This window comes from Primulina tabacum, chromosome 9 (genome assembly GCF_025594145.1).
Source record: "Primulina tabacum isolate GXHZ01 chromosome 9, ASM2559414v2, whole genome shotgun sequence".
In the NCBI taxonomy this organism is placed as follows: domain Eukaryota; kingdom Viridiplantae; phylum Streptophyta; class Magnoliopsida; order Lamiales; family Gesneriaceae; genus Primulina; species Primulina tabacum.
Genome location: NC_134558.1, coordinates 38,334,593 through 38,361,347, shown reverse-complemented (window position 1 = coordinate 38,361,347; position 26,755 = coordinate 38,334,593). Strand labels below are relative to the sequence as shown.

General features: G+C 33.7%; 4 protein-coding genes across 4 annotated transcripts; 2 read left to right on the top strand and 2 right to left on the bottom strand.

Annotated features, from left to right (window-relative positions):
• Positions 1-5,539: 5,539 nt before the first annotated feature.
• LOC142504484 (protein LIGHT-DEPENDENT SHORT HYPOCOTYLS 10-like) lies at positions 5,540-6,070 on the bottom strand. The gene has a single exon (XM_075617341.1). It carries the CDS (start codon positions 6,068-6,070, stop codon positions 5,540-5,542), a length of 531 nt encoding a protein of 176 aa, XP_075473456.1.
• Positions 6,071-15,134: 9,064 nt separating this feature from the next.
• Positions 15,135-21,043, top strand: LOC142555935 (protein SCAR1-like). Its single transcript, XM_075667091.1, has 9 exons — positions 15,135-15,534; positions 16,216-16,379; positions 16,547-16,670; positions 16,744-16,876; positions 17,281-17,348; positions 17,481-19,923; positions 20,055-20,150; positions 20,609-20,713; positions 20,811-21,043. Exons 1-9 carry the CDS (start codon positions 15,380-15,382, stop codon positions 20,859-20,861), a joined length of 3,339 nt encoding a protein of 1,112 aa, XP_075523206.1. The 5' UTR covers positions 15,135-15,379; the 3' UTR covers positions 20,862-21,043.
• Positions 21,044-21,223: 180 nt separating this feature from the next.
• Positions 21,224-23,614, bottom strand: LOC142555936 (heavy metal-associated isoprenylated plant protein 29-like). The gene is made up of 3 exons (XM_075667093.1): positions 23,487-23,614; positions 23,090-23,165; positions 21,224-21,747 (listed from the first exon to the last, which is right to left on the bottom strand). Exons 1-3 carry the CDS (start codon positions 23,490-23,492, stop codon positions 21,341-21,343), a joined length of 489 nt encoding a protein of 162 aa, XP_075523208.1. The 5' UTR covers positions 23,493-23,614; the 3' UTR covers positions 21,224-21,340.
• A 2,217-nt stretch (positions 23,615-25,831) lies between these two features.
• LOC142504483 (uncharacterized) lies at positions 25,832-26,242 on the top strand. The gene has a single exon (XM_075617340.1). The coding sequence runs from the start codon at positions 25,832-25,834 to the stop codon at positions 26,240-26,242; it is 411 nt and encodes a 136-aa protein (XP_075473455.1).
• Positions 26,243-26,755: the final 513 nt, after the last annotated feature.

The following is a 26,755-nucleotide window of genomic DNA, read 5'->3' as shown; positions in this document are numbered from 1 at the left end:
AATTGGCCGTCAACGTACTTTGCAATTCTGTCGAATCTAATTGGCTTGACCCAATAGAAAAATTCAAAGATTATGCATATTTTTTTAAAAATATTCCCTCAACTCAGTAAGATCACCACTAACTTTCCTAATACCTCTCTACTAAACTCATGAGGCCAAGAAAGAAAAAAATCAATAAAGGATGACTTAATATGTTGAGGGCCGAGAACTCATATTTCAAAGAATGGCACAAAATTACACATTTTTTATTATTTGAAGGGGATCATGAAAAACGTACGTGTAGCTCCTGAATGTAGTGTTTGCGTTGCAATCGTGCATTTATATCAACTTAAATCAACCCCAGAATCAAAACTCAATGCCAGAATCTGATCATATATATGTATATGTTGCCTTAATCAATATGCTTATCTCCTTTCTTAATTAGAACCGACCCTAGGCTGCAATATTATGCCTCCTGGATAGAGAATGAGGAAAATGTTTTTATGTATGGCTCCATCCTTCCCAAGGTCAATTTGCAAACGATTTTGACATATATTCCATCTCTTTTTACCTTTTCTTATTTTATGATGATCAGTTCTTCAAATCTTTCTTCCATAGATGTACCTGAAATTATAAGTTTCTTACACTTTCTCTGTGCCCTTCTCTCTCTCTATATATAATACCTGATCTCCTGTTATTTTCATAATTATGAAGCAATTAAAATTTTCATGTTGCGGCATAACAGTAAAGCCGACCAATTATTAAACAAGGGAACTGTCAGCTAATCAATTATAGACAACTGCACATAATTACAATATAAATAAATTTACTAACAACTAGCAACTAATTCTTTGTACCAAACCCTGATAGCAACTTTGAATGCATGAATATTGTTTTTGATTGACGCTAATAAATATGTGTTCGATATGTAATTATGCAAGCATATAATATAATAATACCTACACACATACCTTAATTGTTGTAAAAAAATTGGTATGCAAGGACATTCATGGGCCGAACAGAAACCTGGCACTGTATATAATTAAGGGAAAATAATTTTTTTTTCTATTAATTATTTTTTTTTAGTTTTAGTCAACTAACTAGCTTTAGAATTTTTATTTGGGTTTAATAACTTCTGAATTCAGTTATTTTGATTCATCTAGCTACCACTAATATTCAATTCAAAGGTTATTGTATCAATGTTATGCAATATCATAGTTCTTGAAAGAGAAATAAAGTATTGTGAACTTTTAGAAGATACAGAAAACCTAACAGAAACCAATGAACGGTATCGTGAGAAAATACAATATACAAAACTAAAATAGTAAAGCAAAATGAGGCATGTACGAAGTATAATGTCCTTAAAACAGATTCGTCTCCTCCGATATGTGCTTCATAGATCAAGTTGGATGACTGTTTCTTAGGATACAATGAAACAACTAGCAATAACCTAGCACGAAGGCACTACGTCAACAAACTGAAGAAGTACCTGAACTCTATCACAAATTGGGGCATAGTAACAGGGCAGCATGAATCAGAGACAAGAAGAGAGATGAAAGTAATATGTGAGTGTGAGATATGCTTAAAAGACTCGAGGCTACCTCTATATAGGCACTTGGGTTACATACGGACAGTCACAGACTGGCCATCCTAAAGGCCTAAGGCTGCTCAGGTGGAGCACCAATAGTCAATCATATGGAGCATCAACAGTCAGATAGAAAGATTTGGGGTGAAATTCCGAAAATAAAAATTCAGGAAAATAGCAAAAAACATGTGAACCTTGGTGGGCAATTTTGCCTTGATCGGTCCGACGTTCGACGCACCCAAGTCGCGCTCGTACTCTTGCACCCTCTGCGCAAACGCACACGAAAGAAAGCTTTTCGATCAATCATTCTTACAAATTCACAAAATGTAACTCAATATAAGCTCACACATGCTAATATTATTTTACTATGTAGGACACTCTTCTTCCGCACTTAATCATCCGCTTATCAAGGTCATAAGATGCTTATCCAATTTCCATTCAAAATGGAAAAAAGACAATATTCCTCCAAAGTTCAAAGTCCAACAATCTTCCATATGAATGGAAATTAAAAGATATTTGATGATTTTTGTGATAAAGTTCAATAGTTAATGTTGCATATGATATGTAGGTATTACCATTTAATTTCCCTTGTGAAAGCACAACAATTCACTAGTTGACTGTAGATATGATGTGTTTAAACTGTACAACAGTTTTTGTAAATTAAGATATAATTCACACATTACTCTCCTTGATACTCTTCAGTTCTCATGATCGTGTTTGTTTTGGCCATGAACACATTCCTGGTTCTGCAAGAGGGTCTAGAATTGAGCCTTGCAATACCTTCGAAAAGACCTCACTTCTCTCTCACATAGATAATTCTATATTGTTTATCATCAGATCATTAGAAGTCATACGCTTATTATCAACATTCATCGTTTCATAATAGGAATGAGCTAATGATAACTCCCACAATGATCTACGAATCAATGCAATTAGGTTATCCATTTGAACCTAGTTCTTGGGATCTTTAGTCAGCATATGTTAGATTTTTCTTCGCATCAATTTATTCTATCGGCTTAAGCATCATTCTCTAATCATTGACGATTTCGCAACTAACTTTTTGTATAATCCTTTAGTTAGCGGGCTCGTTATATTATACTTTGACTTTATGTAGTCAACATAGATAACTCCAGTTAAGAGTAGTTTTTTAATGGTATTGTGTCTACAGCATAAATGGTTAGACTTACCATTATACATATTGTTTTATATACTTCCAATCACAGATTGGTTATCACAATGTATACATATATTCGGCACATGTTTTTCCATCTTGGAACATTTTCTAAGAATTGACGAAATCATCCAGCCTCTGCAGTGCATTTTTCAAGAATTATAAAAGCTCATATTTCATCGTGGATCTGGCTATTACAGTTTGTTTAGAAAATTTTGATGCAATTGTTGCACCTCGTAGTGAATACAAATGTCAAGCCCCAAGATCAATGTTAGTCGACACCGGGGTTGTTTCAAAACCACACAATTTATAAACAACAAGCCTTGTAGTAATCAAATATTCAAACCAGTCTATTTCATAAATCACATCAGTGTCTTTACAAAACTTGAGAACGAAATGCGGAAGCGTAAAAAAATGACAAAAACTAAATAACATGATTGGTCTTGTTTAATAGACATCTTCACCAGCACCATAAACATTCTTGTTTTTCTTCCTCAATTTGTTCTTTGTTCTTATCTGAGGGGAGGAAGTAAGGGGTGAGTATTTAGATAAACTCTCAGTAAATAGGGGTTGATCAGTCATTATTGATAACAATTGCATATATCATTCGAAGACAGATAGCATGTTCAAATCATAGCATATCAATTCAAACAAATGACACTGATAATCATCTTATTTTACATGGCTGAATGATCAGTTCCCTAAGTTATATTCTCTAAGGGGGCGATCCCATAGTATCGGTTATTATATCCCACTGCATTATGGCCATATCAAATCAAAGAAAACGTCAGAATTTCCTGATCATAACAGTGCCTTCAAAAATATTTTCCTCAAATATGCTTTCAAATATCATTTAACAAATCGAAAGAATAACATATGTCGATCGAATTTCAAAACATACATACTTCTTTTTGTACAAACATGGACACACTTATTAAGAACAAGCATGTCCTTTTATATATAGCAAATAGTACACTTATGAAATGCAAGTGCACATAAAATTATAGTAAAACCTACTTACTTGAGAAATTGTTCCAAAAATCTTGAAATGAACGTCAATTTGGAATTTGACACCAAAAATCAGTCACTTTGAAAAAATATTTTCACCTAACTGAACTATTGGATCGATCTGAATTTTGTATATGTTGCTCAAAACACGCGTAAGTGTATTCTGAACGGCAGAGATTGGATTCGAACGTTTAAAACGATGAGCAAAATTTTCTGAATATGGCAGAATTTGGGTACTCGAAAATTGACAGCAACTTGGAGTGGTTTGTGATGTGATTTCTCTAGCATTTGGCCACTATTTATAGGGTTGGTAAGACACCCCACTAGATGTCATGATCACATGATTGTTCATCCACTAAGTCACTACTCCATGAACTCATGTCCCTTAAGTCATGATATCATGATTATTCATCCACTAAGCCACATTTTATACCACTGAATCATGTTGATTCTCAAGGTCTTCACAACAAATGCACCTGTAAATTTTGAGTCTATCATATCAGATATTAGATAATCTCACTCATGCTAATATTATTTTATTACGTGGGACACTCTTCTTCCACACTTATTCATCCACTTATCAGTGTCATAAGGTGGTTATCTAATTTTCATTTAAAATGAAAAATACCCAATAGTCCTCCAAAGTCCAACAATGAAACAAAAAAATCGAAAATTAATGGAGAGAAAAAAGAAGTTATTGAACCAAAAGAATTTTTTTCTCCTGTATAATTGTTTAAATAGCAAGTACCAAACCAACAAAAAAATATGTTCATCACATACGTACTGGTACAAGAAAGTAAATGCACGGTATTTTCGCATGATTTGACAGAAAGCAATTAAGTAAACCTACCATAAATAGTGTTGAACGAAAAGTCTCGAAACTAGACCAAACAATATAATTCCTTTATGAAAAAATTATCATGTTTTTAAATTTAAGTAATTTGGCATAAAACTATATGATATGCTCTCTGTGGCTCTAGAGGCCATACAGTCCGGTCCTCAAGATTATCTCACTCCGAGTTTGGATTAAGTTGATGGCTATCGAACGGAAATTAGATAAAAGGAAAGGCATTGGAATTAAGGGGATGAATAGGAGAGCTCAGCGGTGGGTTTTGGAAGGATCGGTGATTATATATAATTTAGAAAGTAAAATGTACATACATATCACACGTACATGAATTAAATTAGGTGATTTTTATTAAACAGTCGATGGATTGATAGCACTGCTGTTTTGAAGCAATCTACAAATAAAAATGCCAAAATTGTAGATTGTTTCTTGAATGAGATATTGCATGGGCACAACAAGTAGATCAGTACTGATCTTAGACAAATCAACTGATGGATGTTTGGGTCGAGTATGGTCACTCTCAAAAAAAAATTCGGACTACCTTGTCGCGTGAGAGATGTGTATATATATATATATATATATATATATATATAAAGAGAATTAGTTTAGTAATGCCGTGATTTGATTTCTCGACCAGGGTCGCCAAAAATATCCTCGAAAAAACTAGGGTTTCGTTTTTGGTAGATGGATCTAGGGTTTCTTTGCTTGTATAAAGACTGCTCCGGGTCAAAGATGTAGATATCAGATGTTTCCTTATTTAACTTGTGAACATTCCGACAAACACCACTCTGGAAACAATATGAAATTCACTGTTCTTTCCATTATAATTTATCAGTTTCCAAGTCACTACAAGCTGACTATAAAGATGTGAAACATGGATTCATAAAATCTTTAGATGAAATAAGGACAAATTACCATGTTTTCCTGCAAAAAGAGAAGGCTTATTAATTCAAAGGGGCAGCTTCGGATTCCTGATGGGCCTTTTTTTATTATTGATTTTGTTCTTCTTCTTCTTGTATGGAATCCCTCTAGCCTTAACTTGACTCTCTTTCACTTCACGCAAATAAACCCGGATCGACCCGTTTCCGAACGGGTTAGTCTCTTGTGATCCGCCGTGCTCTTCATAAGCTGCTCTGAGCCGTCCAACCAGTGCATCTAGGCTGCCCCAAGCCTGCCTCAAGGGGCAGATGCACGGCGCCGGAGGATCGGGCTTCCCGAAGAACACACACCCATGCAAATGAACCTTAGTTTTCCCGAACTGGTCTAGGTATCGGAGAAATTCCAGAACATGGTTACAGTTACACTGTGAGAGTGGAACAGAAGGTCTCTGGTTCTTCAAGTACTGACCAAAAGTGTTCCAGTCTCTTCTCTTCTGGGATTCGTAACGGCTGAGCTGCGGTGGACGTGGTTGTGGGGGCGGTGGATTACTGGCGGAGCCTTTTTTGGAGTCGCTGAACATCGTTGTTGCAGAAGGATTCATGGGTTAATTTGGAAATCGGACAAGAAAGCAAGATGGAAAGAGAAGGTTTGAGGAAAATACTGGAAATGGAATGGATTCAGTGAACAAAGACTGAGATCACGTCTTGAATACTACATTGAGGAGACATGATATGGACCCTTTAGCTTTCAAAGTGCTTTAATTTGTTCTTGCTTTATTTGTTTTCTATTTATTTTATTTTATTTTATTTTCCCCTCTTCCTCTTTCCATTATTCATTAATAATTCATTTTAAACTTCTAGTGTAGTTTTTAATCTGAAATATTAATAGATTTATGTGTGTGTGTGTGTATATATATCACAAAAATTTATTCTACCATCTCACGAGTCAATTATATATATATATATATATATATATATACATACATATATATATATGTGTGTGTGTGTGTGTGTGTGTATGTTTGTATGTATGTAGGTATACTTGTTCTCGATCGAAAAGTATAAAACTCCATGTTGTCCTTATTATATCGTATTGTGCTTGTGTATATATTCATGTTACGGGTTTGGTTATAATTATCACGTTTCATATTTATTTTTTCACTTTTTAAGTTTAGGAACAATTAAAATATTGATTTATTTTTGGATTAAAACATAAATTATTTATGCACACGGGTTTTTGTGTGTGAGGGTTTATTGTAATAAAAACTCTAACATTATATGTTTTCGAGAAATTTCTCTTAAACAATATTTATTTGTAAGCTATATAATTAGTTTTTTATTTAAAAAATGACTCATTGGGTATTTGAAATTACTATTTGGGTGCCCGATCTTATCGGGTTATAATCGAGTTTTTTTTTCCTACCTAATATACATATCTTGGATACCCGACTAAAATTGACTGAACTTTGACAAATTCCAAGACATGCCCACCCAAGTTTTAGAAATGACCGATCACTACTGGATAAGATATTAAGATGTAGCCATTTAATCGAAAATTTGAAATACTCATTGAAAAAAAACACTGTTAAATAGAGGGAAAATAGTCAAAATGTCATTTAAGTTTGTTTATTTTGTTTTTTGGTCATGCAAGTACTCATATTAGGGTTTTGGTCATGTAAGTTAGATTTTTGTTTTGATTTTTGATCTCCACTTCTCGGTACTACATCAATATTTTATGATGTCGTGTAAACATTCCGTAAAAAAAACCAAAAATCAAAATATAACATAACTTACAGGACCAAAATAGATTTAGGGAATTGTTTTGACAATTTTCCCTTAAATAGGTCGTGCACGTGAGAATTGACCTACTAGTCCGGCCATTAGTCAGTTCATTATAATAAACCACTCAAATCCGATACGATTTTGAAACGTTCGGCATTTTTTAAATTAAATATTCATTTAAGTGATGGATATCATTTTTTAATTAAGTAAATATCATTAAGAATACTGATACTCCCATAAATATCCAGGTCATGAATGACCCGGGATATTAATTGGATAGCCCAGATCAGAGCCAATATGCTGGGTACTCTCCTCACTACCCGGGCACTTCTTCTTCTCTCGGATAATCAACAGCCCGGGCCCTCATACAAGCACCCGGGTATCTTACCACCCGGGCCCCCTCGAGAATTGCACCACACTCGAGTGTGATTGATACAGGCTGTCTAATCTGTCAGAGCAACATGGGTTTGGAGTGATCTAAAAGTCATAAGAAGCTATAATATAGACAGCCGACTTGCCATACTTAGTAGGTGGCACTGGAAACGAGGTATCTACCCCATTTTATACTATAAATAGCAGGTATTAATGTCATTTACAGATTTTGAATCTTTGAACTTTCAAGCACTCACATATATCCTCAAATATATCGCTTGTGTTCATCTTCAACCTGCTAACTTAAGCATCGGAGTGGCTACGTCGGACACTCCTTTAGCGTCCATTCATGAGTTCCTTTCTTATTTGCAGGTGTTATCGAAGCCGTTATCTTCACTCAAATTCTTAAACACTAAATCATTGATTTGATCCGGTGGAGCCCCTCACCCGGCTCATCCATTTCACTGAGATCACATCAAATACTATAATAATTCTATAATCTATAGTATGTTTTATTATTTGGCTGATGTTGATTTCTTTCAACAATGCACGTCACCAAAAATTATGCTTTGAATCAAATTCGAGGCCAGTAAACTACACCTCTTTCTACGCATTGTATGGTTACAGTATGTTATTTTTTTTAAAAAAAATAACATACTGTATTTTTTCCAATTTTTTGTAATTATTTTTATTTATATTAAAAAATATGATAATATTATAGTTAAGAAATTTTACTCGGTAAAATCACGGACTAACGTACCGCAAATCACGTTAGTTATATAAATCACATTGAACAAAATATGTGTGAGAAACTCGTCCGGAAAAAAATGTACTAGTTTCTCGTTATCCTGCGAGCTGAAATTGCTAACATGTGTAATATGTAAATAATATAGGTTCCAACCATATATAGCTAACGAAAAAATAAAATGCATTAATTCTCATCTACTACTGCTAACGGAAAAAAAAAAGCATTAATTCTCATTTACGGTATGCCTAGCTAGTTGACAAGTACTCCACATTTCCCTTAATTTCACATTAATTTATTTATATCTATACCCCACATTTCTTTTTCAAATCATTTAGCCAGATTAATTCATATTCCATTAATTAAAAATCACATGTGACGCCCTCAAGAACCGAATAAATGGAATAGGTGACAGTTTAATTAAAGGTAAGAATTTTGATTTTCTCTATAACCATTTTATCGGATTAGCATATCGTGTATGGCTTGGCTAATGCAATTTATTTGATTAACATGATTTACAGGATAATACATTAGTCTGGGACTTTACCCAATATGTATCAAATATAAGCGATCATGGATTCTCACATTATTTTAAAAAATCACGTGTGACTTATTTATATTACAAAAAACAATATGTAACCTAATCAATTTATAGAATGCGGCATCATATTCTGCAAGTTTTAGATATAAAACTAATTATGTGAGATTAATTGCCTGAGCCAAGTCAAACAATAAAATTTTCTAAATTATTTTTTTCCCATGAAACTAAAACGAACATGGAATTTTTATTTATCTTTAAATCGAATAGGTTTTATTGAATATTTTGTGAATTTGGTGTGTGTGTGTGTGTGTGTGTGTGTGTGTGTGTGTGTGGGGGGGGGGGGGGGGGGGGGGGGGGGGGGATGGAAGAGCCAGATTCATCATAAAGCCTACAAAAAGATGATAAATCAAGAAAAGATGTGTCATTGTTTTAAGGTTGCTAAAGTTGAGACCTCAGATTAAAGCAAATAGGATTGTAGGTTCAAGATTTGAAATAAACTAGATGAAAACTTATAAAACTTTATTTTTTTATACCAAAAATAAGTATTAAATTTAAAACTATATATATTAATTGTATTTATTTAAAATAAAACTGTCCAATTCCCATTTTTGATCAATTGCTTAATCAAAATATTCTTTAAAAAACCATGCATACAATGTTGATAAGTAATTAAACAGATCAGATGAATCATTCATACGTATATCATAAAATTAACATATACATATGTTAGGATAAAAATAAAGATGCAAGGACGGTTTCTGTTAAACCGAATTTTTATTTACGGAAAAATCGTCGCCAAATTTTGCGACGGTTTTTCCCAAACCGTCTCTAACACATGTTTTTTTTGTAGTGACGAGTATATATATTTCATTAATTATTTTAATACATTCTAACAGTTCCAGTTGCATTCATAAATATGTTTTTACCACGAAAATTCTTACAAAAAAATTATGGATTTCAATATGGTAATAATAATAGTAACCTAATTAATAGTTAATTAATAGCATATATGATATGAATTTATCTCATTTGATTTAGGACATAAATTCTCACCAGTTTTAGCATAATTAATGTGAATAGAAGCTTGGTAAGAAGTTTGACGTAATTAATTGAGGTTGGATCGGAAATAATTAAAGTGTCAGTCTTCGACTTTTGAGAATCTTAAAACAACACAAAAGGAGTATTTAACAGGTGAAAAGAAAATAATGCAATTAGATTCTGTCTCCTTAATTGTTACTTTATCTTATCTTATGTTTTTTCCCTAGTGCTATTCCCTCTCCACTTGAAATATTCTATTTCACAATGATCGATCTTCTTCTTCATTTTTTTTCAACGCATATTGATAAATAACACACAAATACGCACACGCAGTAATATTATTTTTGAAAAATATGTATTACTCATTTTTGTGTGACCCATTTCTATTTATGGTTATAAAACCGGATTCTTTTTCCATGGTTATTGGGATGTGATAATTGTTTTTGTTGGGTCGAACATACGAAATGTGGTGTTTGTGTTGTTGTACGGTTTAAAATATTTGAGCTGCACTGTTATCACCAGCTATAACTTTTGGTAAAGCGGCAAATGCTCGGTGCTAAAATTGACATCAGAGTCAATGTCACGTGTTTGATTCTCATTGACTACAATGAGCGCAATTATTGAGAGATAAATTATTATGGTGCAATATTTGTCCTTGCTGAGTAGAGAAATCAAAACATTTTCTTTGAGCATTGTCTTTGAGTTGTTGTACGATTTAAAAAAGATTTGAGTTGTATCATTCACATTATTTATAACTTTTGATAAAATAGCAAATGTTCGATCGTAAAATGTATCTCTTCCTCTCTCAATTTCCCCATTTTCAGCGTCTGGTTCGATCAAATTGTAAAAGACTTTTTCCGCAATTCATAGGTAATAATACACTATGTGAAATTAAACGATTATGAAAGAGAATGTTTTACAAATGCACTTGTAGAAAACTGCATTTATATATAATTTAAGGGAAACTGCATTATTTTGGCCATGTAATTTTGTCATTTTCGTCTTCATGTTATAAAATTCATCTTCTAAATTTTGACAATTTAATCATTTTTCACCGGGAGCGCTGATGTGACATTATACACGTCAGTGTTACATTGTTGTTACATCAGTGCCGCATTGAAAAAATGTAAAATTGCAATAACAAAAAAACAGATAGCAGACTAAAACTAAAATTTGACAACATAAATTATCAAAATCGCAAAGAAACAAACATATGTGTCCAAAAGACCTTTTTTCCTATAATTTGTTCTCTGATAGAGCCACTGCCCATTTATTATTTCCAGCAAACATAATAAAATCACAGTGAGAAAAAGAAAATTATATATTCGACCTTTTTTCCTATAGTTGTTCTCAGACAGAGCCACTGCCCATTTATTATTTCCAGCAAACATAATAAAATCACAGTGAGAAAAAGAAAATTATATATTCGACCTTTTTTCCTATAGTTGTTCTCAGACAGAGCCACTGCCCATTTATTATTTCCAGCAAACATAATAAAATCACATTAAGAAAAAGAAAATTATATATTCGTTAATTTCACCTGAGCGAGCAACCACCATTTATATCCCCTTTTCTCGTGCGGTTTGGAATCGGCCCCCTCCCATGTTAAATTGGGGGACTTGATTTCTTTTTAATTTTGGCCCTTCCACCTTAAAAAATTTCTGTTCCTTGTTTTTAAAGACCGTCGTACGTTTTCTTTATCTTTTTCAAATATCATCATTTAATCTTTGGACCTACCCTATTAATTGAAAAATAAATCCGAGAAACTGAACAAATTCAGTCTGTGATTTGGATTTAACTAGTATTTAACTGATATTATTAAAAATTAATGAAAAATAAATAGACATTTAAATTGAAAAAATAATATAATTATAAAAACTATTTTTTCGCTCATTTAAAAAAAAAATTTAAATACAACGCATCTCGATTATTTTTTTGGCTAATAATCACTATCATATATCAAAATTTTAGATTGTGTTATCCTATGGCAATGACATGATACTTAATGTAATTTATGTTTTCAATAGAGATTAGTTTCAATTTAAATAAAAAAAATCATTTAATACATAAATTATATTTGAATTAATATAAAAATAAATTAAATTCAAATTTGAACTAAATGAATTGATATAATCAATGCAACCAATAATTGAAGTTATCATTTATTGCAGTACACATATTTCAATATTCATGATATATCTTTCCTTTTTTAGAATTGATATTTTGGCGGGAAAATTACTATTTTTGGTAAAAACTCTGCTTTTATATATATATATATATTTATCAAAATTATTGCGTTTATACACACACACACAATTATAAATATGTATGTATGTATAAGTACAGTGGAATTATTAGAAAATGTAAAAAATTTCGGAAAGCTAAGAGAAAATTTTTTGATAAAAATCTATTAGGTTATACAGTATATATAGCCTCGCGAGTTGAATTCTATTAAATCATTTTATTAATTTTCTGCACAAAAACTAGAAATTTTTTTTAAAAAAATCATAGGCTATTTTTTTATTAATGGCGGAGTGTCTTGACCAAAATTATGTTTATGGTTATGATAATGACATGTTATGCATGATATAATATGTGGTTTTCAAAATTCATGTGTATTTGTTATGTATGTGCTCGAACGGCCTCCGTTTACTGAGTGACGACCATATCACTCACAACTTACTCTACCTTCCCCAGATAAATCAGAAGAGAAAATCGAAGAAGATGAACAAGACTAATTTTGAGGCTGATAATAAGAAGAATCAAGAAATTTAGTAATTAGGCAGAAATAAATATTTAGGTTCGGAGACCAAATCCGAATCATATCATATAATTAATAATTTTCTTGTAAAACGATCTCATAGATTTTTATGCATGAGAGGAGTCAACTCTACTCATATCTAAGTAATATATTTGATATAAAAATAATATTTTTTTATAGATGAGTCAAAAACATATTTATTTTATAAAATTAATTCGTGAAATCGTTTCAAATAAAATTTTATAATAATATAATAATGCAATAAATATGTCGGATCGGGTAAAGTAAAAGGAATCTTAAAATGAGTGATTCCCGTGATGGGTAGGTCCTACGCTCTCTTCTCTATTTGTCCCTTCTTCGTGAATCATGACCGCCTTAATAATTCATTGTCCATTTCTATTTTTATTATATATATATATATATATATAATTCATTGTCCATTTCTATTTTTATATATATAAATTTAATTTTGACTTCTCAGTCAAATATAATATAATAAATATATATTGCAAATTTAATTTTTTATTAATATCTTAAAATTATATAATTTATAGTATTACAAGGCAGCATATCATATTGAGTGCATGCATGCACGTGATGGAACCCGTAGCCGACAGTTTGCTACTCGTCGGGTGTGTAATGAGTAAATCATCGAGCTTAACATGTATATGTAAATCACGTCAATTAGTTAACTCATACAAGTCAAACTCAATACGATTTACTCAACCAATAAAAAGTTGGTAGATTCTAGTGACTATTTAATCTCTTGCTCATCTACTCCAATACCAACTCGAACATTCTACGGGATTGCGTGTGCATTCATGGTTATACATACTCTATGGTGGAGTGCTATTTTTCAATATCAAATTCAATAAAATAGAAAATAAAATGAATATAAGTATATAATGATGGAAGCCCATAAAGGCCCAAAAACCGGCTAGTGGGTACGGTACATATTTCATCTGGAAACTTGAAAGCCCATATATCGGGCTAGCAGCAAAATGGATAACAAAGGAGGAATTTCTCGGTAAGTTCAAATTTAACATTTACTAATCAATGTGTGTAAAATATGATATTTTTTAATAAGTTTTAAATTTATAGATTATGAAAAAGTGAGAATAAATTAGAACTGAATAGTACTTGAAAATAAAATGAAAAACTTAATTTTTTCAAAAGTAGAGTGTGGTATTCTCATACTAAAATTTTAATAAAATAACAAAATATATTTATTAGATAATATATCTCCCTTCATTCATTTGAATTTTGAATGATCGTGAAGGGTAATTTTGGAATAGAAAAAAAAATTATAGTAAGAATCTCCATAAAAAATTTTCATTTATTTACCAAAATCAGAGGCAATCCTGAGAAAAATTAGGCCCCGATCAAGACAAAATATGGATCTATCGCATTAACTTGAAAAATCAAGTATATATGTATGTGTGTCAGTGTGTGTCTCTCTCTATATATATGTATGTATATATTCCACACTCCACTTCATGTATAAAATATATATCAAATTTATTCATAAATATAGTACAAATAACAAAAAATGAAGTGAAAATATCAACTTCATTATATATATAATGATAATTTAATATTATAATCAAAGTGCACAATAATATGTAATTGAAAAACTATATATTATAAATAATGTTTTTCATAATTTCTCAAAATAACTTATTCAACAACCAATGTTATTTTAAATGCACTATTATTGTATTTTTTTAAAAAAAAATTCATCAATTATATTTTCATATGAAATATCATCAAATATGTCTTTTCAATATAGATGATAGATAAATCATTCAATTTTTCTCGAGTTATTGTGGTTCTAAAATAAGTTCAATAATTTTAAATTGAAAAAATCTTTCTCTTGGCCATAACTCTATTAATCAATTTTCCCATTTAATTTAAAATTAGACATAATTCAAAAATGTATAAAATAAAATTTGAAATAAAAAAATTACTCGTGTGTGAGAGATGAAAAATGAGAAAAATTCGAAAATTAGCAGTAGAGCACTCCACCCTGTTTTTTCGAAATAAGATATTCGTCTCACAAAATACTATTCGTGAGAACGTCTCACACAAGTTTTTTGCCACAATATAATTATTTAATATTTATTATATGCTAACAATTAAACACACACATTGGGGGTGTTACAAAAATTATTTTAAAGTTTTGCTTGTGAAATGCTATTACAATTTGTTATCAGATAAGGACAATTTAGTCTCACCATCTAATTTACCAGTTTTTTTTTCTCCAAAATACCCAGATTTAAAATAATTATAACATGTAGGATAATAATAATTTATAGTTTTCTCCGAAAAGAAATAAAAAAATCTAATTAATCGCAGCATAACGAATCTACAACTCGGATTCATATGAACCACACCTCCATGGGTAATCCTGTCATTTCACGTGGAGCAAGGTTCAAGCCTCATAATCCCAGGCCCATTTATGCCCTTTCACTTCAACTGTCAGCACGAGCTGAAGCTGCTCCAATGGCTTACGGGATTATGTAGCATTGGCTTCTTCTCCTTCTTCCGTTTGGCATTTCACTCTCGCACAGATTGTAAAGTGCGACAGTGAAATTTATTCTATCAGGCCGTCAGCCGCAAAGATTTACAGTCTCTTGGGGTTGTTTTTTGTCGTGTGAGTTGTACGGAAAACGATGCCGTTGGTGAGAGCTGAGGTGAGGAATTATTATGGACTCGGAGTACATGAGCTGTACAGGGAGGCGAACAAGGAAGACCCGAAGGATATTTTTGATGGGGTCACGGTGGCTGGTCTCGTCGGCATCTTACGTCAGCTCGGGGATCTCGCCGAGTATGTTATTCCTCATCTCTGTCTATGTGCCTCTTAAATTTCACTTTATTGTTGATATTTGGAGATTTTTTTAGTTGTCTTACAGTTGAGTTCGTGATTTCTATGTCAATGCGTTGCCTGGTTGGATTCCAGATATTATAGCTTCTGTTTAGTATTGACAAACATAAACAAATTGCTAATTTCATACATTGAGAATCAATATATTGCTCTATAAACCGGCATGCGGCTGTGATGCAAAACCACCGTGACAAGGAACTCAACCAGACGAAAAAAACTTAAAACAAGTCCATTGTGCTTCGGATGAAAACACTTAAAATAAGTCTGTTGTGCTTCTTGATGATGTCACTGTAAGAATCACATATTACAGAAACAAGGCTTTAATATGAATAGATGGATGTGAGCCTCGATGGCTTAAGGTGTTGGGTTAAATTTTGCTTCAAACATATATATTTAACTATTTTGTCATGGTTCATACTGTTTTTAATCCCTATTTTTTCATTCAATTGCATGAATAAAAAGGATCCTAAAATGTTATTTTTAATGTGTCTTTGATTGTTATTCCGCGGAAGCTCCTGGTTCATTGGGAACAAATATACTCCAGTGATGCTGTTGTTTATAATCTTCATTTTTCGAAATTTCATACCAGATTGTTAACTGAAATATTATCGCTGCATGTGGTAGATTTGCTGCGGAAGTTTTTCATGGGTTGCAGGAAGAAGTGATGGTTATGTCTTCTAGAAGCCATAATTTGAGTGCCCGCACGAAACAAATTGAATCCGCACTTTCTCCACTTGAGAAGGTTGTTCTTGCACAGAGGAGCCACTTGCATTTTGCTTATATAACCGGTATAGTAAGTAATCCTAGCTTTGTTGTTTTACGCCCTTATTGTTCAGATGTATCAATCACATCTCCTTCCACTTGGCCGTTACACATAGCCAGGTGGTTGGATTGTTGGTCTTTATGGTACAAAGTTTTTTCGTATTTTTAGTCTTTATGAGAAAAATGTTTGCAGGTTCTAACTGGCATGCTCATATCCAGTGTGACCAAAAGCATTCTGTGTACAGTGATATGCCTCAATTTATCATGGCTTCTTACGAAGACTGTCGTAGCCCTCCCCGATTACAATTGCTTGACAGGTATTAGCAGCTCTTAAACTTATACAATTGTTTTTCTGCTCATCCATCTGCATGAGGTTTTTTCTTTTTATAGATTTGATCCTGGTGGCCCTGGATCATGCCTGAAAAGGTATTCAAATCCAAATTTATTTAAGAAGGAATCGGTGGCATCTGGTGAAGCAGGCGACGAGAAAGTCACAAAAGATAAGAAACGTCTGAGAATTAAGGTATTGTGTTTTTTGAAAAAGGTTGAAGCAACATTAACATACCACAAGAACATACATAAGCTGTTTGAAGAACATACATTTCCGCTCCATGCCTCTGAACTGCTCCAAGGACACACTGTTTTTGATTGAGTTAAATTTCTATGTATCAGCAAGCCCTAGATATCTCTGTGTTTATAAAATAACTTTTATTAAGACTTGCTTTTGCTCACAAAATCTTACGTATACGAGAAAATTCTGAAGTTCATTATTCTGATTTATGTGAAAAGATCAAAATGATGTTTACACGCTAGCCTTTAGAGTTTTTTTTCCTTAGGTTTACGGCTCAAGATGTGTGCTATGCAATTTTTTTTTCCTTCCAAGCTTTCTTATCATCCTGTCGGACTGAGGTTGTGAAACTTCAACAGGAAAAAAAGTTGTGGGCCAGGAATGGAGAACTAGCTCAAGGGGCATCGTTTTCCCATCACGATGGCAGGTGCATGTCATTTCATACTTATACCCTTAAGCGGTGTAGACATGGAACTAACACGTGAATTGGATTGTTCAATGTGCAAAATTTATTGATATTAGGTGGCAGGACTAAATTTGGGAAGTTTTAATTTTGCAGAATGCAGGTCACTCAACTCAATGTTGGTAATAATACTTCTCAAATAATGTCCGATTTGGATGATCAATCAAGTCTAGACCTGAGAAATGGGTCAACTTACAGTGAGGGTGATTTCCATCCAAGTCACTCTGTGCAAACGGAAGAACCAGGATCACGAGATTCCATTTCTTCTCCCGTAAAGAGGCACTACGTTGATGATGAATTCTTAGACTACATTTTCCTCCAGGAAAAAATTAGCGATGCTTATGATTATATTCAGATCAATCTGTCACAAGACCAAGCAGGCTGTAGTTCACCTTCTATTACTTGGGACGAAAAGATAGAAGCACGAGAGCATGATTGTGACGGGACACAGAATGATTACCATGATAGAAATCAAGAATCATTTCCCCAAAAGTATGAAGTCGAAACCCGTGGTGACACCTCTTTAAATTTTGAAACAGTTGGAAAAATGGATGGTCAGCCTTCAAGTGAGGCTCTGCCAACATTGGAGCCCGGTGAGGTCCACCTTGATGATATTGAAAGTGAAACAGGTTGTTTAATAGATGCAACGAACACCGTTGAATTTGATCATCAAACAGATTGCAGGAAAAGACAAGAAATAGAACATTTTTCCAAGTTGTGGGGGAAAGCAGTAGACAATGAACTGGAAATAGGAAAACATAATTTGGAATGCCATTCATCCTATTCTGAATCCGATGGTCTGGTCAATGGTTCAATGTACAACGATAGTATTGGGCATAAACCCAGTTCAACGTCTCCAAAATCCACCTCTGCGCGATACAATTATGATAATCCAATGGCAGTCAAAGATGTATATGATTCAATGTCTTCAGTGGACAAGGCTTTATTGCCAGCTCAAAGGGCTGCAGAGTTGTCAGACATAAGCAGTCTGCCAGGTGTTGATTCGTTGGAGACTGTCAAAATTGATGGCATAACAAATGAAGAATCTGTTGCTAGCACTTCACTTTGCTCTTTCAGGTATGACAACTCTGGTGTACCAATGATCAATCGTACAGGCAGTCCTGCGCATCAGAAACCTGCAATAAAAACTTCATATGTTACTCCTGTCATGTTCTGGACTAATGGTGGCTTGTTAGGACTTGAACCTTCAAAACCACCAGATCTCAATGCAAACAGTGGTATTCCTCAATATCCTGCGTCTGCCCAAGATGAAGAAATTGATACATCTAGTCAGCATTACAGGGATATAGATTCAAAGAAACCAAATCAAATAGAGATGTTCAAAAATATTGAAACAGGCCTTGATACTCAAAGCTATATGTCTCAGGAACACCGAGAAAGTGGCACACATTTTAGAAAACCATCTTGGAAAATCTCACATGCGGATTTAGGAATCAAGCGTGGAATAACTGGCTATTCACTCTCTCCTAATAATGCTAGCTCTACCGAAGCAAGGACAATGGCAACTGGAAGTTCTCTTCCTGTTAATTCAATGTTCAAAGATGCCAAAAGGGGTGAAGAAAATAGCAGGAGCTCAGTTCGAAAATCTGACCTCAGCGATAGATTGCAAACTGTATCTAACATAATACCGCTACATGGCAGAGAAGATAACTCCTACCATTCCAGCTACCGAAATTCTGGATCTTTTGAGCGGAACCAAAATCAAAGTGTTGCATATAAAAAAATTTCTGGACATGCTAAAGGTTTTTTTGGCTGTGAATCATCTATACTGTCACCTTCTTCATCTCCTCCGCTTGGGCATCTGAAAATATCATTTCAGCCAATAGATGGTGTTGAGACTTCCAAGCTAAAACTAAAATTTCTTGACGGAAATATTAGTCATGAAACCAGCAGAGATTTCTTCCCTTCTTTTCAGCTGGTCCCAGAGATAACCATTATACGGCAGAACATTGACTCAGACTCAGATGACACATTCTGTAGATCATCTTCTTCTTTGTCAGATGATTGTCTTAATCATCAATCTGAATCAAATTCCGGGCAGTGGGAATCTGGCCAATTACATTGTGGGAAGGACCTTGACTTGTATGATGACCTTCACAGAATCTCCTTGACACAATCTGCTGCAACAGATCAGGGAAATGGTAGAAGCCGTGGAGAGATCCACTATGGACTTCAGTTTCCTTGTGTTGAATACGGTGAACAAAATTTTGGTAGTTCGTTTGATTTTCGAAGTTCAGAATCTCAAAGTCAATTCACCAAGGAACCAAGGAACTGTGCCAATTCGAAGCATATTGTCAGGCCACAGGGTACACCTACTCCCACTACTCCACCTCCAGTGCAATGGCGGGGTATGGAGTCCCATCTTGATGATAAAGAAGGCAAGAGAGAAGCATTTATCAAAGGATCATATTTTGACTTTGATCTCAACTTTTCGGCATCGACAACTTGTCAACAACCTAAGCCCGCCCCCTTCACTCAATATCAAGATATTGAGAGTGCAAAAATGCAAGAAAGCAAGGTGTTATATCCCGGATACTCCCCACCCACCCCAACACACTTATTTTTTACTCAATGCAGAAGATGAATGGAACTGTTGTGAAAGATACCCATTTTACTGCCTGCATTTAATCTGTATTTGTTCTTAAGCAGCAATCAGAGTTGCAGACATCCAATCGACGAAGAGAAGCTAATCAGCTCAAAGGCACAGATGAAAAAGAAGATTTTTTGCAGCAAATTCGATCCAAAGTAAGTTGTTTTAGTGGACAAATTTTCTAATTTTTTAATAGATAAGCATGTATTAATTATTTGATTTGATACAACCTAAGAATAATCTCATCTGCAATTACCATTTAGAGACAAGTAGGGATGTTGGACCTGCATGCCTTATATTCCTTACCAACCAGCTTCAGTAGCTAATCAGTGGGTTACATAAGCCGAATATCACATGCACTATCTGCTATGTTTCTTTTAAATCATAGTGTAATGACATGATTCTTCAATCAACTACCTTGAGTGGATTGTAAAAAAAAAGGATGCGATCATGATACTGTCCTGAGTTATGATCTTGTTACTAGTATGTAGATAATTATTCACATTACATGGGGCAATAATGGTATCAGAATAGCTTGTGAACAAACTGTACTTTAGTTAAGATGTAGCTCTAAGAACTCACCTGTGTGTACACCTTTGTTTTGTGGCACCAGTCATTGAATCTGAGACCAACTGTAATTGGTAAATCAAAATATGGGGATCCCACCTCTAATATCCACGTGTCAGCCATTCTTAGGAAGGTGAATGCAATTCGCCAGGTATCAATAATATCTTCCTCCATAAACAAATATATAGTTATATGAATCTGCTATTAACTTGTTTGTGCATTTCTGTGTCTCTTTGTTGGCAATTCAGGTTGTTGGTAGTGATGACGGGGAAGGTGAAAGTAACTGGAGTGATGCTTGATTTTCTTCTGGCATGACGTGCAAGTAAAATGGTCTAAGCATGAAATTTTGATTTCCAGATTAGTCAAATCTGTGATGCATATTTGTGAATAAGCCCATTTCCTTGTGTGATTGATTTGTAGGTCTCTTGTAAATTTTAATGATGCCATCCTCTTTAGTCCAATTTACTGCAATTTTTCTGTATTGTTTATGCTTCTTTTTCAGATATGTTTCGTGGGTCGGCCTATGCTAATAGCGTGGACTCAACCTTGTTTCATTGGTGGTAAACTTATCCCCACATTCATCGCGGGCTAACCCGATAGTTAGAAGCTCAATCTTGAAAACACGATGTCTTAACAATTAAGGTAATAGACTGGTTGGGTCTATGTCAAACAACTCATATATACAACACAAGTCACAAAATATACATGATAATATGATATATTCCACAGGTACGCTCACAAAAATTTACATGCTCTGTTCCAAATGTAAATATAACGATCACATAATAGAGCAGCCATGAACATTATCGTCACTGAACATGTATCTAGTTCGCTCATCCACAAAAGCAGAGGAAAGCGGCTGCTGGAAGTAACCATGCCCGTGCCCATTGTAACCGTGCACATGATAGTTGTATATTGATGAGGATGGCTTAGATTCAATAGAATGTTGAAGGCCTTCACCTCTGTATCCGGAGTAGAATTTCTTGGTCGGAGCCTGGCTGTCATGACTATTGTTACTGAAATAATACTTGTGGGCATAGCCATGGTATTCGGGATTATAGGGATATGGCCAGATCTCTGCGACCCGACCTGTATTCCTCACAGTTTTCAGGACTTTTTTCTGGTCGGCCCACCCCATCACTGTCACCTTTTGCATCTCCATGTCTACGTAGATGTTGTCCACTCCTGCAAGTTCATTAATTAGTGATAATTGAAAGGTACATAATTTCTAGCATTCTTGTTCCTGATTAAACAACCGTAATAGAATGGGTGGTAGGCTATGCTGAATTCCATTGGTTGTACATCCATCATGTGCACTAGGTGAAGTGGGTTAGTGGTAGATTGCATATAGAATGAATAAGATTGGCCCGTGAGCTGACTTCTCATGAGGAATTCACTTAACGTTCCTGAAGTAGTGGTGGCAGGGGCTATGGAAGTGCTGGGGTGGCTGGTTGATTGTCTATCTCCATATTTCTTGGGAAATCAATATTGCTTTTAATGTGGTTTAATTGATTTGTGAAGAAATCAATTGAGCTCTCCAGAGAATCTTCCTTTCAGGATTATTTATTTGTATTTCCTCCTTTGTTTAGGTTTAGTTTTTCTTGTCTTATACTTGTATATATTATAGAGACCTAATCTGTCAGTTCAGTGCAGTTTTTTCCAATTCCTCACCCACACTCAGCCTTCATAGTTGCAATTTAGTGTCTCTATTTATAATCATCCTGATTGCCTCATCAACTAACTGCTTTTGTTGGTTTGGAAGTAGTTCTGATCTCTGCATCAGTGCATCTTTGCTATGCTGGACTAAGCTGCGGTATTTCCGTTTCTCCGGTTTTCAGCTTTTTTAAAAAGAAAAACGGGAAGGGATATGGATATTGTAGATTGTCCTTTAGGTTTGAGCTGTGTTGAGCCAAGTGTTTTTGTAGTTTCTGACTGTTCTATATTAAATGATCTTTCCGCGCAGTGCTTTACTTTATGTAAAGAACATATTCCGAGAGGTGAGAAAGTCGACCCATGCTCTTGAAGTGGCCTGTATCTGGATGATACTTTAGCTCTTGATGTTTAATCTTTTACACCACATAGTTCAGTTCCATTTTGTTTCGTAGATTGCTTATAATTCCAAGCTGTTTACAGTGCTTTTATCGGATTTGGTTGAAGACATCTCTTTACGAGGCTCTGCTTGATGGACGTGCCGCATACTAATGTTCGTAACAGCCGTGTGGGTGGTTTTGTTTTACGCTGTTACTCTAACTGGAGTATTAGTTGACATGGAGTTGTAGCTTTATCTGGTTATAATAGGTTGAACTTGTGTTGCAATTGACTCTGGGCAAAGCATTCATGTAGTCATACTATTATATTATGTCACCATTGTTAGTTTTTCCTCTTTGTTTTTGAACTCTACGTAGCTCGCTATCGTCAGAGTACATTATTTAATGCCTCAAAAAAATAAATAGATAGGACACATTTGATAGTAGAATATATAATATATGTCAATAAGATGTAGAACCAGAGGAATAAAATGAAATACCTTTTATTTTGGATAGAGCTTTTCTTATTTTTGTCTCACATCCTGGACAATCCATATGCACTCTCATCTCCACAATCTAAAGAGCAAAAAAAAAAAAAAAAAAAAAAAACCCGTCACTATTTGACGCTTATCTTCTCATCTGGTTCAAACCAAATTCATTAAATACAGATATGTGAATGCAAAGAAACTCATTAAAAAATAGTAATAGTTATAACGTCGGCGTGACGTAACTTAAAACATAAAAGGGAAATGATTTTTTTTTTTGCAGCGAATACACGAATAATTTAATTATGAAAGATGAATTCATGTTAATTTTAGTTAAGATTTTTAGTATAACTATATATAGTACAAAATTTGGCGTGCTGATGATAAAAACTGGTAGAGGTGATCAGCTTACCGACATATTTAGAGTGGACTTGAGAGATACTCAATCTAGTGAAGAAGATTTTGGGTTTTGTGAATATAAGTGGTATTTAGTGTTCTATATTTATAGAGGGAAAATTAATTGGAGAGCAAGCTATTTCTTGCTTAAACAAGCAAGCAAAGATGAGAAAGACTAAGAATATATATATAAAGTAATTTACCCCGAAGTTTTCTCGATTAATAATTTATTTTTTTTTTTGAAATGTCGATTAATAATTTATTAATGACCAATGAATCACAGTAATGACGCAATTTTGTTTGAGAAACACACGCTTGCTTGTTTATTTTGTTAAATATAAATAAAAGATAATTAATGTTAGTTTATTGGGTCAAATCAATCATTTGCGTAGTGATAATTAAAGTTAAACATTTGATTTTTATTTTAATAGTCTATATATTAATATACATTTAGAACTTTTTAGTGTGAAAACCGATATTCAATCATTCAAGTTTTACTTAAATTTTATAATAATTATAGTTATATTATTTTTAACTTTTAATTTATCATGATATAATTCATCGTTATATATCATAAGAAAGAAGATAATTATGATGTACTATCGGGTCAAATCAATCATTTATGCAGTGATATTGTAATTAGATTGAAAAAATTGATATTTATTTTGATACTTTATATTACTTTGTTAGGTTGGGATCACTGTGAGTCTTAATGTTTATACATTCCCGATAATCCTGGTACATGTTTTATTCTACTTGCAAATTTTGTGTAATTTAGTTAGTTAATGTGCTTTGTGTAATTACTGTGTTAGACCGAGAGTTTACTCAAGAGACACTTGAAAATAAGTATAGCGAGTTCCAACATCATCATTAAAAAAAATTTAGTGTTGCTGCTCGACGGGGAGATTGGGGTTTAATCACAATTAGCAAAGTCCAACTCAACACGTCAGTCTATTACATATAACAATAGAAGATATTAGTTTCGTTTAATTTAGCTTCCTTCCATTTCGACCATTAAATAAGTGGAAAAAGACTTGGTCTGTCAAATGGTTTCTTAATTATCGAGTGATCTCATTGATTCTCACAACAATGACGTTGTTACAATGATACAAGCAATACTTTAAGTGAGACGACTTACCGAGGCAGAATATCTAATACGAGCAGTCGAGCACAGTTTCTTCGTAATTGCTGAAATATTGACTCCGACTCCTCATGCTCATCTGGTCAATTATCTTTTCTTTTTTTTTGTTTTTTTTTCAAGTACTTGAAACTCGCATCTACTACAATTTGGATTTATATTTGGTAAATATTCGACATGTAATAGACCGCACATATCTGATAAATTTGCTGATAAAAACAAGTAAAAAAGTTCTTTTTTTAGATTAAATTCGAATTTATAATATTAGCTACAAGCTTCACACACTATATCAATACAGCTACAGTGACCAATTCTTTTGCTTTCATATTGATTTTCACTACTTGACCATTATAACTTGTATATATAAAGGATCTGTTCATATAAAACCACTTGATTGATTCCCGTTTTAAATTTTTAAGTCAAATCTATTCTAATTAATTGGTTATTTAGATCCATTCTGGACAATTACGGCTAAATAGACCAGTTGGGTTTGAGTCGTTTTGACAATTTAGAAATCGCTTCAAGAAGCCCATCAATCTGCGAGAGCCCAATTAGAAGGGGCCCCGCACAAGCATTTAGCTACAAATTATATATATGAAAGAAGACTATAAATATTTTTGTATTTAAAAAGAAGAAAAAAGCTTAATATTCTTGAGTGTCAAGTTTAACTTTTTTCCATTAACTTGTTTAATTTCGATCAAATATGTTTTCAAAATTTGTTTTTGGTAAAATAATTTTTAATTTTAATCGAATTGTTGATGTGACATAAGAAAATGTTAACATGATATTGAAAAATACTGACGTGACATCGAAGATTAATAATTTGTCAAATATCATTTTAGCAATTGAACTAAAATAAAAAAAAAATTAAAATTAGTGTATTAAAACAAAACTTTGAAAGCATAGAACTTTTTATAAATTAAGATTAATATTACTTTGGTTTTTTTGTTTTTTCCAAAAAAAAGGCATCGGCCTAATCCATATATATGCGTTTGGCAGTTTCAATCTGCTTGATTTCTGTGATGAAACTTATGACAAGAATTTATTAATCAATTATGACTATACATTTTCACAGGTGATGGACACGAAGTTCATCACTTCGAATCCCTCACCTCATTTCATTTGTTTCTTTCAAGTAAATCCTCACTATAAATCTAAATCACATCCCGAGATTAACTGAATCCATCAAATAACAAACCGAAAAAATCGAAGCCCGTCGAACCATGGCAGAAAAGGAAGGAGCCATCATCAAAATAGGCCATGAAGAAGGGCTCAAAATGGCTGCATCCCTACTCGACGAATTCGAGCTCCCGTCCGGGCTTCTTCCCTTGGCCGATGTTCTTGAAGTAGGGTTTGTGAGGGCCACGGGGTACATGTGGATCCAGCAGAAGAAGAAAGTTGAGCACAATTTCAAGATGATCAGAAAACTCGTGAGCTACGACGCAAACATCACAGGATATGTGTCGAATAAGACAATCAAGAAGCTCAAAGGAGTGAAGGCTAAGGAGCTGATGCTGTGGCCACCAGTCAGTGAGATCACCATCGCTGATCCTTCAACCGGGAAGATTCACTTCAAGAGTCTTGCTGGAATCACCAAGACTTTCCCGACCGAGGCGTTTGCTGCCGAGAAGTGATGATGAAGCGAATGTATCTATCCATGTCTCGGATTTAACCATCGAACAAGTCAAGATTTAATTTTCTACGTGTTGCTATTGTGAAGAAGTGTTGTTTTTTTTTTTTAATGTCTGATGAGAATAAAAAAAGATTTCTTTCTATTCAGTATTCATGTGATGGAAAATGTATTGATTTTACATAAATTTTTTGCTTTCATTCGCTTATGGATGATAGATATACATAACGTCCCTACAATTGCATCTGTCAAATTAGCTAGCTAGCTAGGAATTACGCGTAACATAAATGGAGATACAACAATCCCAACCAAGACCTTTTTTTTATTAACCCTTCCTTTATTTTTAGAATTTCACAAGGAGTTGTGCTTCGAACGCATACGTCTGTATTTCTTGTAAGCCCAGCCAGCAGTACCTTTTAACATCTCTTGGATTGTCAAATTGTCTAGCTTCAAAATGTTGTTTGTAGGGTTATGCATGTTGATGTTGTTGAAACCCGGGATGGTAGCTGGGGAGCTC